Genomic DNA, 16,949 nt, shown 5'->3' with positions numbered 1-16,949 from the left:
TAGTCGCGTGTCGACCCATCGGTCGGTCCGTCGGTGGGAAACTGGTTTAGGAGGGTTTGCATACAACGTAGGTCTGTGGACCTTGTTCATTTACCAGACATACAGTATTTTGTGCTGATAAAGTGTGTAGTACACACTGTGTACCCTTTTTATTGTTGTAAAAAAACATAATACACTGGTATTTTACTGTAAAACATGCACAGTGTGGATGTCGTGTCATATTTAGTCAGTCTCCTGGCTGACATACCTACCACATTCTCCATATTAGGGTGAAATGCAGATGACAAATTTGAAGTGCAACTTCATAGTCATGGTAGGCTCCTTTTAAATAATTTGGTAAATAATTTATTAAAACCTCAGCAGGCAATGTAAATGAACAACTGAATCTTTTCATATCAAGTCAATAGAATTTTTATTCAAAGCTGAACATTGGGAACATTGAATTAAATACAGAGGTAGGTAGGTAACCAATAAGCTAAAACAAGCAACAGTAAATTGTAAATCTTTAGCTCTTCAGCTGTTGGTTCTCCTGCTTGCTCCTGCTCCTGTATTGTCTCACACTCCGGGTCCTCCAGCTCCTGTCGCACTGTGTTGCAGTTGCTGCTGACTGTCATCTGGAATAAAGAGCAGTGGATAAGATAATTTAATTAAATATAATTATAATGTTATTTCTGATTTATTTATTATCTGAACGAGGATTTGAGCTTTGAAAAATGACCGGATTCTTTCTATAACCTTGATTCCTGCTGTTATCTAGGTCACGTGACACCTTAACATTGACGGTTACCAAGGAGCTGCCTTGGATACTTTGATACTTTGCTTCGATACATACCAGCACTTTGATACATACTGGATACAAGCTAGCAAAATGAGTTAAAAGCAGGCATCTTTGGAAAGTTTCTTTGGAAAGGGGAAAAGGCCCATTGAGGAGACAGAAGAAGAGCCTATGACAAAGAAAAAGAAAGCTGCATTTTAGCAGACACTTTGCCAAGTCCTACACCAATCCTGCTCTGCTTTACATGTTGTGACCGGCTCTTTAATGAGGCAATGAAGCCTTCAAAACTGCTAGTGTCATTTATTTTAGCCTTCCTGTCTTGAATAACACTTTTTGTTGCCTGAAGAATAACAAACGAACATCCAGGCTGATTAAATTAATGGCCTTATACAAGAAATCAAAGCTAACATGAACCTGAGTAAGCTATCGATAGCTGGATAGACTCCAAACTAACATTCATTATGATAGCTGTGTTGTTATCCGCTGCCCACAAATTAGGCTACATATCGGTAACTTTACAGCATGATAGTGGTGGGCTCACAGAAAGTGTGACTGATATTCGTAACTCTTGACTTACCTCCTGAAATGTTTTTTTCTCATCTCATCTCATCTCATTATCTCTAGCCGCTTTATCCTTCTACAGGGTCGCAGGCAAGCTGGAGCCTATCCCAGCTGACTACGGGCGAAAGGCGGGGTACACCCTGGACAAGTCGCCAGGTCATCACAGGGCTGACACATAGACACAGACAACCATTCACACTCACATTCACACCTACGCTCAATTTAGAGTCACCAGTTAACCTAACCTGCATGTCTTTGGACTGTGGGGGAAACCGGAGCACCCGGAGGAAACCCACGCGGACACGGGGAGAACATGCAAACTCCACACAGAAAGGCCCTCGCCGGCCCCGGGGCTCGAACCCAGGACCTTCTTGCTGTGAGGTGACAGTACTAACCACTACACCACCGTGCCGCCCCATGTTTTTTCTTGCGATCTTAAATCCGAACTTGCCTAGGTCTTGCTGTCCACTCTGCTTGGCCATGATGCTGCAATCCGCTGCTGTCACTGACGCCAAATTAAATAAAAAATAACGGAACTCCAACTGAATGTCACCTCCTCAAACGCTTCGCTTGCGCGTACCCTCTCTCACGGTAGCTTACTGTATGCTCAGTTTCAGCAAAGCTACAGTACGTGGAATGGCATTTCTAATTCCAATGTTAAATAGAAGTAATGTCCACATTTATTGATAAAATTGCTCAAGGGAAGGGAGGGGGGATGCCCATTTTAGAGGGGGGATGATTTTGACCATTTTTTATTCCAGGGGGGATGGCATCCCCCCCATCCCCCCTCAACTCGAGTACAGATTACTATTATATTGAGATAATAATAATTAAGAGATCATCAGCTTAACATTAACAGCTTAATATATTAAATGAATAGGATGTATGAATAAATTACTTCATATATACATGCACATGCAATTTTTCTGTTTCATAGATGCAGAGATGATGATGGACTGTCGCTGAGGATCATGGGAAGACTAATGTAGTGTGGGGAATAGAGAAAATCAATAATCGTAAATTAGAGTTATTATTTTGTTTTGGTTTCCCTGTTTATTATTTGTTCTGTTTTGAGTTGGAAAAAGGAAAACAAACCCATCCCTCATTTTTTGGTCATACAGAAAAACAGGAAAACAAAACATTGAGTGTTTTTTTTCAGATTTAATGGAATACTTGAATGATCGGATGATACAAGGACCTACATGTAACACTAAAAAGTGCACAGTGCTTCATTGCAAGAGTCATTTTTTTTTAAATATTTATTTTTGAGCAAGTAAACCCAAGGCAAGAATCGAACCATGTTTCAGGAGTTACCGGTACAGGACATGTGCAGTAACCACCAGACTACCAAGACCCGCAGTTTCGTCTGCTCCTGCACTGAAAAAGTAACCTACCATATAGAATTTACCCAATAAATCTGAGGTAACAATTTGCATTGACTTGTTTGGGGTAGATTTAATTCCATATATTGAGTATAAAATAACTGAAATAAAAAGCTATGAAATACTTAAATTGGGTAAAATTTACCTCACATTTATGTATCTATTCTACAGCTACTTTCTCACTGAAATCGGGAAGTGCAGGACAGCAAGCTTCACATAACATTTCAAGATTTTTTTTTTATGAGAGAAGCGCCATCTAATGGCGACACCGTGGAATCGAATGAATGGGCGTGTTTAGAATTAAAATAGGGGAGGAAGGGGGGTCTGAGCCATTCATGGCAGCCCCCTGGCGTTCAGCTGGGAACTGCATGGCAGTCGCATGGCAGTCGCATGGCGTGCGGTTGGAACGGGAAAAATTAAATTGCTGCTACTGTATGTCTGGTCCCCTCAGGCGGAAAAGGCGTTTAATGACCTCAAACACCGCTTTTGCATGGCACCTATTCTGGTTCTCCCGGACACCTTCCAACCATTCATCGTGGAGGTGGATGCCTTGGACAGTGGTGTCGGCGCGGTGCTCTCTCAACGCTCGGAAGGGAATCTGCACCCCTGCACTTACTTCTCCCACCGCCTGAGCCCTGCGGAGTCCCGCTATGATGTGGGGGATCGGGAACTGCTAGCGGTTAAAAGAGCCCTTGAGGAGTGGAGGCACTGGCTGGAGGGAGCGCAACATCCATTCCTGGTGTGGATGGACCATAAGAACCTGGAGTACCTCCAGCAAGCCAAGAGGCTGAACCCACGACAGGCTAGGTGGGCTTTGTTTTTCAGCCGTTTCAATTTCACCCTATCATACCGCCCGGGCTCTAAGAACACCAAACCGAATGCGCTCTCCAGGCTGTTCTCACCAAACAACAGGGAGAGTGAAGTTGGGCCTATCATCCCTGTATCCCGGATTGTGGCTCCTGTCTGCTGGGGTATTGAGGAGACCGTTCGACAAGCTCAACGCCGGGACCCTGATCCTGGGACGGGGCCACCGGGCCTCCTGTACGTCCCTCGTCAAGCCCGGGCCAAGGTTCTCCAGTGGGGTCACTCTTCCCCTCTCACCGCCCACCCGGGAGCTCGGAGGACCCTGGACTTCTTGAAAAGATGCTTCTGGTGGCCTAACATGGAGAAGGAAGTAAGGTCATTCGTCCTGTCCTGTGAGGTCTGCACCAGAACCAAGAACCCGCGACAGCGTCCTCAGGGTCTCCTGCATCCTCTGCCTATTCCCCGGCAGAGGACGCTGGGGTGCCCTCGGTCAACCAATACGTGAGACGGTGTCGCAAGACCTAGAGCAAGGTCAGAAGGACACTCATCCAGACCTCCAGTACCAACCAGACTCAGGCCAACCGCCATAGGAGACCTGCCCACACTTTCTGCCCTGGGCAGCGGGTTTGGCTGTCCACCAAGGACCTTCCGCTGCGGGTGGAGAACCGCAAGCTTGCTCCTCGCTACATTGGCCCCTTCAAGGTTGTACGCAGAGTTAACCCTGTCTCCTACCGGCTCCAGTTACCATGTACGCTAAGGATCAACCCCACATTCCATGTTTCCCTGTTGCGGCCCGTACTGACGTCCACATATGCCCCTGCCCCTAGGAACCCCCCGCCCCCCCGCATCTTCCAGGGTCAGACTGTTTTCACCGTGCGCCGCCTGCTGGACTCCCGCTGGGTTCGCAGGGGTCTCCAATATCTTGTGGACTGGGAGGGCTATGGCCCTGAGGAGCACTGCTGGGTCCCAGCTCGGGACATACTAGACAAAGAACTTTGTCGGGACTTCCATTCGGCCCATCCTGATCATCCTGGGAACGTCAGGAGACGCTCCTGGGGGGGGGGGGGTCCTGTTAGGACTGGGACTGTTTTGGCCTCTAGAGGCCGCTGTTATTTCCTTTTCTGGTCATGTTTGTTTTGGCCTCTAGAGGTCACCACTGTGTTCTGTGTTTTGTTTTTGTCTTATTGCCTGTTTCCTGCCCCGCCCTGTCCTTAATTAGTTTGTGTATTTATACCCCTGAGTTCAGTCCTCTTGTCACGGAGTCTTTGTGCTGTTATGTTTAGCTCCAGTTTCCTCTGTACCGTGTTCCTTGCCTTTGTCTTTTTGGTTTTGCACTTTGCTTTGCTTTTTGGACTTTTGGACTTAGTATTTACTGTTTTTTGGATCTTCTGAGCATTTGCATTTTTGCCTTTTCTTTTCTTATTTTTGGACTTTGAACTTTTGGATATTTTTTATTTTCCCTTTATCTTCTGAGCTTTTGGATTACTTTTGTTTTTTGCCGTGGATTGTATATATTGTAAATAAACCTTTTGATACTTTTCTACTTCCACCTCATGCCTCTGCATTTGAGTCATTCTAGTGGGGGTTTGCTGGATTATCACACCAGTGAACCAGGTTTGAATCCCAGCAAAACCCTAACATATGAGTGTTTAGTCTAGTTCTTATCTAGAGTGTTTATATTGTCTGAGTGTTTAGTCTTTGTCTAGTTCTTATCTAGTGTTTACACTGTTTATATTGTCTGAGTGTTTAGTCTATGTTTAGTTCTTATCTAGTGTTTATACTGTTTATTTATACTGTTTATATTGTTTGTCTGAGTGTTTAGTCTATGTCTAGTTCCTATCTAGAGTATTTATACTGTTTATATTGTTTGTTTTTTCAATTATTCTATTTTTATTTTTATTTATTGCATTGCCTGTTTGCACCATGGGTCAGAGAGGACTGAAATTTCATCTGTGCTGTATGTCGAGCATGTATAGCATATTTGACAATAAGGTTGACTTGACTTGACTTGACTCTTTCAAGCATGGAAACCAACCACCAGAGAGAAGGAATTTCGATTCCGCCGCGGGTTTAAAGCACAGTCATGACATCACTGTATTTGGTATCCGGTATCATCTCTGTATCCAATACCATTACAGGAAGTCAGAAGAATGGGCAGAGATAGAACATGGCATCGAGTACAGGGATTGGTGTGTTCAGTGCTGTACAGTAAAAGGGAATTTACTATGGCTACGGCATGGCAGTCCGTCCCTACACTGGGCGAGTCCTGTTGGCTTTTAACAGGGTGTGGGAACTTCATGCATCGACATAACAACATACTGTATTCCTGGACTGCACTACAGACTACATGTAAAGGGTGTGTGCCATCCTTTTATGTTTATGGTATCATTAACACACGTTCACAAGCCAAAAATGATAAGATGCTGCAGCAGGTTTACTGCGTACACACATGGGTCAGCTGTCCAGCTACTGCTTGTATTCATTAATAGGGTATCCCTGTACTTACTATACCCTGTGTATGCACATGGAACACATGCTGTTTTGGGGGTGAGCCTCGCTTTGATCTTTTCGATAGCAGCTGGATAGGTCTGTGAGAAATGTTGATTTTTGCAACGGCTCTGAAGAAAATCTGCTTGAAATCCCCTGAGTCTTGGGAACTAAGACTTATTATAGGACTTGTTCATGTGCAACTCACACAATCATCGGATCGTTCTCCCAGTCTCTTAGACTCTGGAGCTCCTATTGCAGTTACTGACAGTGTATTTTTTTTCAGGGGGGGCAATTTTCCCCAATTATGTCTACACGGTCCATAAATGTCCACAGGACTGAAGTAAATTGACCTAGGTAGCAAGTCAGTAGTCAACCAAACACATAAAAACACCACGGTGACTGGAGCCCTCAGTTTCATCTTTGCCTCGTAGAGCTAACTCGAACACTCCACAAAATTTCACGCATTGGGTGAGCCGGTTTAATCATAGACATATAAACATAGACGTCGCATTGAACTGGTGGCCCCGTTGCTGGGATACGTCAGAGCGTCCGCCATATTTGATGTGGCAAATCTTCTCCGTAAACCAATGCAAGTAAATGGACTGAACTTCATAAAGTCCCTTTCTACAATAATATTTAACTCGATGCCTTTTATTCACCCATTAAGACACACACGTATATATTTGGGAAACAAACAGGCATCAAAACAACACACATAACTTTTAATGTGATGGTTATAAATAGTGTGTGAAATACCCTGTACACTGCAAACTAGCGACAGATACGCGATAGATAGCTCAGGTAAGCTAATCAGTCAGCATACCGTAGCAAGCTACCAAAACCTGAGGCCACAATAACCAACCTACAAGACTGAATATGATAAATGATGGAAATAGTGGAAAAACTGGAAATAGTGAATGAAAATAAAAATTTACTGTTTTATTTATTGAGTCACCACACAGACCTACTCTCATTGAATAAAGTGAGCTGAATGACCGCCAAACTGAGTTCGGCCAGGTTCTAACGTCATACCAAAACAAAATACATCACTGATTCCTTCACATTCAGAAAGGTTAAAAACATTCATCATACGTTCAAAAACGTTCATCATAGTGTGGCACTGTATTATCTAATTCTCACTGCTTATAACTATACACCTACCTGGTGGAGATGAGCTGGGAAACTGAAGACTGAAGGAACGGCTCCCTCTCTGATCCTGACTGTCTGACCTGCTCTGTCAAAATCCTTCATATTAGCCACAAAGTCAGAAAAATCTGTTCGTAAAATTACGTTATAATGACCAAATACAATGAAAAGTATTTTTCCAGTCTCACCTGTGAAAGGTAATCCCATGTGATCTCGTTTGGACGGTAAACCTGTTGGTACAGTTAAACGCAGCACATGAATGAGGCATCTTTATGAGGCTACTGTCTAGACGCTATACCAGAGACGGTTGAAGAATCTCCACTTTGCCACATCCAATATGGCGGCGAGGATGACATATGATTCTACGCAGAATGCGGTGTCTATGTTTATATGTCTATGGGTTTAATATGTGCCTGTTCTTGCTCACCTCATCGTTGTGGCGGCGAACTGCTAGCCTGTAGCCCTCATCCGGTTGTGTAGCGATGTTCACTCTCCCAAAAGCCGAAAATTTCAGGCAGCTGCCCATGTGAATCTTTGATGACTCACGTTTTTTTATTTTCTCCGACAAATGATGCATATCCGAAACTCCAGTGACCATCCAAGCAGTGTTGTCCGTGGAGCCACCTCCAGGGTGGAAAAGTAAGCAGGGGTAGCAGAAAACCGCTGAGGCGTCCTTGCAGCCAGCTCGCCAGGATTTGCGCTGGGACCATGTTGAAGTAAAACCTCGAGTATATGATTTCCCCCCCTTGTCAAAATTTGTTTTATGTTTAGATTTGGTCGAGGGGGGTCCAGCTTGTTTTGTTGCCAATTTAGCTCGATTTGATCGCTGACTAAATGGAACTTCTTTTAAGGACCGCACTGAATTGCTTTCCGCATCCATCTCACCTCAGAAACTGAGCGGATCGAACGCAGCTTTGCTGCACTTCGCAGTGACATAAGCATGTTAGGGCAAGCCCCCCGGAACCCATAGAGATTGCATTGAAGTGTCAGTCAGGAGAAAAAATATATATTAACATGGGACTCTATCAGTGAACTCTTGGGCGATTTTCAGCGTGACTGAAATCATCCCAAAAGGGGCGGTACTCTAGAAGCAAGACCACCCTGATTGGACAATGATATCCAGAGACAGATTAAAACGGCCTTGAGCAGCACTGGTGAAAGTTTTGTTTTAAAAAAAGAAAAAAACCCTTTTTTTTTTGTTTTGGCAGTGCGTCGCCCAATCGCCCTTATGCACCAGCCGCCCTTGGTTACTGACTTTATATTATAGACATGCAGCTCTTGCAGTCTTTGTTTATCGTTATCTCGGTATTAAAGGTCATAGGCAATGGTCCGAGGTGAAACGTAGAATATCAACTTTATTGTCTAGAAGAATGACCCAAAAAGCGAATTCAATTTTCCTAATGTTTAATTTGCACCCTAAAATTGAATAAAACGGTTAAAATATACTGTTTTGCCCAATTTCCAAAGGTTTGTTTATATCTCACTTATGCGCACTTTCACCACCAGGGGACTGTCATCGTGACATCATTTAAGCCAAACAGACTGGGAGCAGTTCTGTGTTTACTTGCTAACCGAGCATACATGTACGGACTTTGGTCATGAGAGGCTGTGTAAAATGTCGGAAAGTGATAGCGATTTTGAAGTAGGAACTCTCCAAATTAAATATCGAGAGGTGAAACCAGTATGAACCTATGGCCATTGCGAAGCAATCGGTGAATATGGCTCACTGGTTTGACAGTGCAGCCTCGGAATCGGACAGCGACTTGGCTGACTCTGATCGCGGTGACCCCGGACCTCAATAAGACTCACGACCAAATGATTTATCCTGGTAATTATGATAAATTCCTACTTTCATCGTAATACTAAATAAGAGCCCTTTTGAAGAATAATTAAACCACCCTCCCTAGTGGATATAGGTAATAATTACTTGACAGTGCGCCGGTAGGCCACATTAGCCTGCCAGCCATCCACGGCATTACACTATTTATAGCCGACTCTAAGCAAGGAAATATCCCTTTGTCTCATTTCCACAATGATTGTACAGGATCCCTCAGGATTCTTGACTTGTCAATTGGAAGCAAAAGTAAAAATGTTTACCTCCAATCTTCTCCTTTTTGCTTGAGCATTGCTGCTCCATTTCTTCTTTGACTGCTTGATTTTGTTTCACGCGCACAATCCACTCTCTCTGCCTCGTCTCCTCTTCTGGAAAAAAACAACCCTCTGGCTTCACACACACAATCCACTCTCTCCGCCTCTTCTCCTTTTTCGGAAAAAAGCGAACCTACTCGCTCTGCCTCTTCTCCTTTTTTGGAAAAAAGCCAACCCTCTCGCTCCGCCTCTTCTCCTCTTTCGGAAAAAGTCAATCCACTCTGCCTCTTCTCCTCTCTTGGTAAAAGGTAAAAACTTCTTCCTGAACCGGTCCCGTTGTTACAGTTCACTGCACAACAATAAGGCATGTTTTTTCTTTGGAAATTCCTGAACGCATGTCTGCACTCAAGCAGTAAGTAAGTAAACGGAAGTGCCCTGGTGAAAAATAAATGTACTTTATTGTATTTAAAGTATATTCATATTTTCAATAGTACATTGAAAATGTACTTACACAAATTGTACTTTTTGTAAATGTGGTAGGACGAAGCGCAATGGAGGTGAGAACGGGGGCGTGGCATTAATTTAGCCATCAGTGCAGTTGGTCTTTTTAAGGCACAGGCGGCGTGATTGCAGCTCACGTTTGTGTGGAGACAGGTATGCTGGATGTTCGTCAAGGGCTCTTACGCTTGAAAGTGGACCTTGAGATTCGAGGTTAATATTTTCGAGTTCGAGGTTGTGTTGTGTGGGACGACTATAGTGCTTCCTGGTCGTAAGCTCAAAACGCACCGCCACAGAAACTTGTTGGCTGCTGCTTCGCTGTTGTTGCTTTGCTATTTCGATTCGGCTTGCTACATACCGTATGCTGCATGCGGTTGCTGCTTTCTACTGCCATCTTCTGCTACTTGGCTTAACGTTTCTAAACTACCTTTATGGGTCTTAATCTAAGGCCGCTGCTCTCCACTTTTCCTGTGGGCCATTGTATGGCGGCTTGGTGTGTTTGTGGTATGTTTGGTGTCTATGTTGTGTGTGCATGGTGACGTGTCTCCTACTTGTGAGGGTGAATAGTGTCGTCTGTGTCTTGCATTAATTGTGCTGTGCTTGAGTGTTGGTTTGTTTGTCTGTGTGTCCGTTTGTTTGTTTTGTGTTTGTTTGTATTGTCCGATAAGTCCATTTTGATTTTAGATAATTTGTGGGTTTTTTTTTTTTTATATTGCACTGTAATCTCTCAGTACTGGCTTGGGTAATTACATCTAAGGGGGAGGCAAGTGTACTGGCTTACATGCATATCTTGTTTTTTGTTGGCTGTGGGTTATTTTCATTTGGGTGTCTCTTGTAACAGGTCTTATTGAGTGTATTATTTGGGTGTGTTTTTATTTTTTATTTTTTATTTGGCTTTTGCTGTAGAGTGCTGTGATTATTTGTTTGGTTTGTGGGGTTAGGTGGACTGAGCCTATGTCGCATTGCTACACTGCTGCCTCTTGAGGCCCAATTCATACAAGTTATACTGGAGCTACATTTGCATGTTTTTAAATATATTTTTATATTGAAATGAATTCTTAAAAAGTATTGCATTTGAGGAATCATGCGTCTGCTACATTCATTTAATTGAATGGCCTGCTCTGTGGAGGAACACTACAGATTAATTTAAGAGTGATTCACTCGGACTGAAGTAGCTTCAGTTAGGGGCTAAATTCTAGTCATTTGGGTCGGTCTCATGAATATATAAAAAGTATACTAACATCACGCTTTCACGCTAACACTTTTAACACACTTTAAAATAATTATACTATTTTAAACTTTATAGAAATATATTATACTAAAATATACTTTAAGTGAAGGATGTGTAATTTAGCACATAAAAGTACACTAAATACACTTCAAGTTGCACTTTTCTACAATTTAATTACAATTAAAATATATTTAGTACAAAATTAGTTGTTTCAAAATAGCATGCCTCAAGTTAACTAATCAAACACACTTGAAGTATATTGATGATTAGTGTGGCTTCAAGTACACAAAAGTATGCTAAATTTTAGTACACTTAGCACATTTATTTTTCACCAGGGTGGACTCAACTCAAGTGGTTTGTTTGGCTTAAATGACGTCATGCACTGAGTGGTCACGAAAATAGCCGAACAGAAATTTGCCACGATCCGCGCCAACTTATTTTAATTATTACGTATTAACAATACTTCTTGGGACCAGAAGAAAATTACAGAGGGTTTAACATATAAAGTTTCAAATGTGCATAAAATTAAAACCGTTGCCTATGAGCTTTAAGCTGTCTTAAGTGGCCACTTACATTCCCTCAGTTTACCTGGCTATTGAGGTATTTCACTCACGTGACCAAGTCATGTGATGCTGCCATTTTGGATGGCACGGCTCGAATCAGTTTGTATGCGAGGAAGGCAACAAACGAAAAACATAAAAGAAAAAGGAGCGAGATGCAGAAAACACCTTCACTATCCAGCGACGTAGGGCATTTACAGGGCAAGCAGAGGGAGAGGTATTTGCAAAAATTGAGGTTAGCAGGCTTAGAGAACGACGTTTACCTGCTTCCACCAGGATTGTTCACTGACGTACGGAAGTACACGAAGCCCTTGTCTTTACCTGACTTCGGCCCACATGATCTGTATACCTATGTCATTAAAAACCCATCGCCATACACAGGTATTGATCTGAAAGCGTATAAGAGTTTGGATGCCTACAAATATTTTGTGTCAGGCTGGGTAACATGCCTACATCAGCGGGTCGTCCCTGGAGCCGGTGGTCGCCATCTTATTACAGCTAAGGTTTGTTCACATTTTCATTTACTTTCGGTCCTCAGGATAAACAAAATATTATTAAATGTCATTGAAATAACTTCTTAGTCTGTTGAGACATGGCCCGTTATAAATTTGCTGTTACCAGGCAATGACTAAGAACTGTATTATTAGGGTCGGTGTAGTTGTAGCAGTGTATTAGCAACTAGCTGTTAGCACTAGCTAATGTCAACAACATCATAGCTGGTATGTTACTGTAGCAATGTTTACGTTCAGTCATTTGGATGACTGTTAAAACCTTTCAGTCTCAAGTTTTTCCTTTATTGGATTTACTAGTTTACTGAGCCAGCGCGCGCTAGCCGGCAAGCCGGGAGCCAGTGCGCGCTAGCCGGCAAGCCGGGAGCCAGCGCGCGCTAGCCAGCAAGCCGGGAGCCAGCACACGCTAGCTCAGTAAACTAGTAAATCCAGTAAAGGAAAAACTTGAGACTGAAAGGTTTTAACAGTCATCCAAATGACTGAACGTAAACATTGCTACAGTAACATACCAGCTACTGTTGTTGACATTAGCTAGCTTGCCGTCCAAAATGGCGGACACCGGGGCATCACGTGACCCTGTGACGTCAGGTGAAATACCTCAATATTCACTGTATATACAGACCCTTTCCAAAAAATTTGAATATCATGGAAAAGTTGTTTAATTTCCATAATTCCATTCAAAAAGTTAAACTTTCATAGATTATAGATTCATCTCATCATCTCTAGCCGCTTTATCCTTCTACAGGGTCGCAGGCAAGCTGGAGCCTATCCCAGCTGACTACGGGCAAAAGGTGGGGTACACCCTGGACAAGTCGCCAGGTCATCACAGGGCTGACACATAGACACAGACAACCATTCACACTCACATTCACATTCACACCTACGGTCAATTTAGAGTCACCATTTAACCTAACCTGCATGTCTTTGGACTGTGGGGGAAACCGGAGCACCCGGAGGAAACCCACGCGGACACGGGGAGAACATGCAAACTCCACACAGAAAGGCCCTCGCCAGCCCCAGGGCTCGAACCCAGGACCTTCTTGCTGTGAGGCGACAGCGCTAACCACTACACCACCGTGCCACCCCAGATTATAGATTCAGGGCCCACAATTTAAACGATTTCAAGTATTTATTTGTTTATTTTTACACAATTTGGGCTTCCAGCTCATAAAACCCACGAAAACAGTAATTAAAAAAATTAGAATACTGTGAACAAATCACCATTTACTTCTCAGTTTTTGCAGAAAAAAAAGAAAGAAATTAGGATCACATCAAATCAATCAAAATATGGTACTTTCAAAACGATATGTCAATCTTCAATACTTGGTTGGGAATCTCTTTGCCTTAATCACTGCCTCGATGCGACGTGGCATTGAGGCAATCAGCCTGTGGCATTGCCTGGGAGTTATGGAAGCCCAGATTTCCTTGATGCTTGCTGTCAGCTCTTCTTTGTTGTTGGGTCTGGTGCCCCTCATTTTCCTCTTGAGAATACCCCATAGATTCTCAATGGGGTTTAGGTCCGGCGAGTTGGCTGGCCAGTCAAGCACTGTGATGGCATGGGCATCAAACCAGGTTTTGGTGCTTCTGGTGGTATGGGCAGGGGCCAAGTCCTGCTGGAAGATGAAATCTGCATCTCCATACAGATCCTCAGCAGAAGGAATCATGAAGTCCTCTAAAACATTCTGATAGACTGTTGCGGTGACCTTGGATTTAAGAAAGCAGAGTTTACCAACACCTGCACCGGACATTGCACCCCAAATCATGACTGACTGTGGATATTTCACACTGGACCTCAAGCAGCTTGGGTTCTGTTCCTCACCCGTCTTCCTCCAAACCCTTGGACCTTGATTCCCGAATGAAAGGCACACTTTACTTTCATCGGAAAAGAGGACCTTGGACCACTGGCCAACAGTCCAGTCCTTCTTCTCCTTGGCCCAGTTGAGACGCTTCCTACGTTGGTTCAGGTTCAGAAGTGGCTTGACCCAAGGAACCCGACAGTTGTAACCCATCTCCCGGATGCGTCTGAATGTGGTGGTTTTTGAAGCTGTGACTCCCACCTCATTCCACTCTTTCTGGATCTCTGCCAGATTCTTGAATCTTCTCTGTTTGATAATCCGCTGAAGCCCACGGTCATCTCTTTTGCTGGTGCATCTTCTCCTGCTGGCAGCACGGTGGTGTAGTGGTTAGCGCTGTCGCCTCACAGCAAGAAGGTCCGGGTTCGAGCCCCATGGCTGGCGAGGGCCTTTCTGTGTGGAGTTTGCATGTTGTCCATGTGGGTTTCCTCCAGGTGCTCTGGTTACCCCCACAGTCCAAAGACATGCAGGTTAGGTTAACTGGTGACTCTAAATTGACTGTAGGTGTGAATGGTTGTCTGTGTCTATGTGTCAGCCCTGTGATGACCTGGTGACTTGTCCAGGGTGTACCCCGCCTTTCACCTGTAGTCAGCTGGGATAGGCTCCAGCTTGCCTGCGACCCTGTAGAAGGATAAAGCGGCTAGAGATAATGAGATGAGATCTTCTCCTGCCACATTTTGCCCTTCCACTAGACTTTCCATTGATATTCTTGGACACAGCAATCTGTGAACAGCCAGCCTCCTTAGCCATGAACTTTTGTGGCCATCCTATGGAGGGTATCAATGATGGTCTTCTGGCCAGTTGTCAAGTCTGCAGTCTTCCCCATATTGAACCAAACTGAAGCAATTTAATGACACCTGGGGAAACCTGTGCAGGTGCTTTGAGTTTAGTAGATGATTAGTGTGTGACACTCAGTTTAAAACATTCATGCCCTGCAAAATTTGGGCTGATTTGTTCACAGTATTCTAATTTTTTGAATTCCTGTTTTCGTGGGTTTTATGAGCTGGAAGCCCAAATTATGTAAAAATAAACAAATAAATACTTGAAATTGTTTAAATTTAAATCTATAATCTATGAAAGTTTAACTTTTTGAATGGAATTATGGAAATTAAACAACTTTTCCATGATATTCTAATTTTTTGGAAAGGGTCTGTATGTACATTGAAGCTCCTGAGCAGGAGCTCAGATTGCAGTTGCTAAAATCATAATTTATTGATATAAGATGTTTTGAGGTCAGTGTACTACACTGAAGTGTGCCATGTGGTAATGCATTATATGACAATTCAACTTTTATAAATATGAATATATCAGTTGTAATTATGTTCTATGCATAGGGGAGAGCGGGGTAAGATGAGCCAGAGGGTAAGATGAGCCACCCCCTGTTTCTAAGAAACAGTAAACAAATGTGATCATGTGACCACATTCAAAGGGGGGGCGGGACCATTTACTTACACTTGTGGAGAGGAGCACCACGTCAAACTAGGTGAGGGAGATATTTATAAAAATGTGTTTTTGTGCTTTCTAAGTCAATTCCATGTTTGTCCACAGTGAAGATGATTTAGAGAAGACAAAAGTAGAATAATATTTAGACACATTAGGGTTAAGTTAGTGGCTTTCTAAGCTACGATATGAATGCTAATAAAAATAATTTTGATTAGCCTAATCCCCTTTATTAGCATTTTTCTACAAAATGGTGGCCACGGGGTAAGACGAGCCATTAGATGTGGGGCAAGTTGAGCCACTGGCTCAACTTACCCCATTGGTGGCTGAGCTTACCCAATATGGATGACACTTAAGTTTTCACATTTACTGGTCATATATGACAACATTATATATATATATATATATATATATATATATATATATGACATCAGATGAGGAAGACCAGTTGTTAGATGTGGGGGATTATGTTGTGGCAAAATTCATGGGGAAGAAGAAAGTGCATTTCTTCATTAGCCAGATAATCAAATTGGATGTCTTCGAAATAGAGGCAAGATTTGTCAAAAGAAGCCGGTCATGCCATGGCTCTGCAAGAAAGCCGACCTTTGTCTTCAAAGAGAAAGATAAGGCTGTCCTGTCAAGACAGGATATTGTGAAAAAATTGCCCCACCCCTTTACTGTTGGGGGGACAGCACGGAGGGAGAGGCAAATGGTGTTCCCTTGCAATTTGAATGCTTGGAACATTGAATAATGATGAAATGATTGATGGAATGATTGCTGCATGTTTTAGCAATGTTTTAACCTACTGAAAGAAATAAGATTTTTTGGCACTGTTCTACTGTTTTAGTACTTTCTATAATATAGTATATCTCTCATTCCCTCTCTAACCATCCTTCTTTCTATCTATCTATGCATATCTCTCTCTCTCTATCCATCTATCTATCCCTCCCTATCCCATCTCGTTCTATCACCTCTCTCTTCATCTCCCCTTCTCTATGCAACGGCCCTATCCCCCACTTGATTGACTTGACTTGATTCACTGATTGCATTTCTAATAATAAAAGTTGTTTACTTTGTTAACCTAACATGTTTTGTGTTGGCTCAATTTACCCCACACAGTGGCTCATCTTACCCCGTGCATGGGGTAAGTTGAGCCACTTGACATTTTTTTTTCAAGAGGTAATATCACTCTAACCATAAGAGCTTATCAATTATTGTTTGCTCAGATAGTAACAGTACACTTTGAAATTTGGTATGGTGTGTAGACTGGAAGCAAAAATGGCTTTAACATGTAGTTATGATGAAAAATGTAAAAAGTGGCTCATCTTACCCCGCTCTCCCCTATACCTGCAACTCTGACAATATCATTTTCAGTGACTAATAAAATGGTTTTGAAAGTTACTACTTTTAAAAAATATTTTTGATATGGTAATTTTCTTTAAGAGATTTCATTTGCAACATGTCGCTGACAGCTCAAAATGCATCTCCAGGCATTTAAAAACTGCAGGACTTCCGAGGGCCTCTGGTTGTCCCTGGACCCCCGGCTTTACTGGGTTGACACCCCCCTTCCCATTTTCCTGGACCCGCCTCAGAACACCTCTGGCGATAGCCT

At 43.0% G+C, this 16,949-nt stretch overlaps 1 protein-coding gene and 1 pseudogene across 2 annotated transcripts; both read right to left on the bottom strand.

The window, feature by feature from the left end:
* LOC132899792 (potassium voltage-gated channel subfamily G member 4-like) overlaps positions 1-16,949 on the bottom strand; it is a 42,432-nt pseudogene that overhangs the window by 15,013 nt on the left and 10,470 nt on the right.
* LOC132899184 (uncharacterized) lies at positions 394-9,390 on the bottom strand. 2 transcript variants are annotated; one of them, XM_060940885.1, is made up of 4 exons: positions 7,586-9,390; positions 7,347-7,388; positions 7,174-7,246; positions 394-614 (listed from the first exon to the last, which is right to left on the bottom strand). In XM_060940885.1, exons 1-4 carry the CDS (start codon positions 8,036-8,038, stop codon positions 556-558), a joined length of 627 nt encoding a protein of 208 aa, XP_060796868.1. In that variant the 5' UTR covers positions 8,039-9,390; the 3' UTR covers positions 394-555. The 2 variants fall into 2 exon arrangements, with proteins under 2 accessions (XP_060796868.1, XP_060796869.1); XM_060940886.1 differs by having other exon boundaries at positions 7,174-7,241.

The sequence above is a fragment of the Neoarius graeffei genome, chromosome 15 (genome assembly GCF_027579695.1).
Source record: "Neoarius graeffei isolate fNeoGra1 chromosome 15, fNeoGra1.pri, whole genome shotgun sequence".
NCBI lineage: Eukaryota > Metazoa > Chordata > Actinopteri > Siluriformes > Ariidae > Neoarius > Neoarius graeffei.
This window is presented reverse-complemented; position numbering and strand designations above follow the sequence as displayed.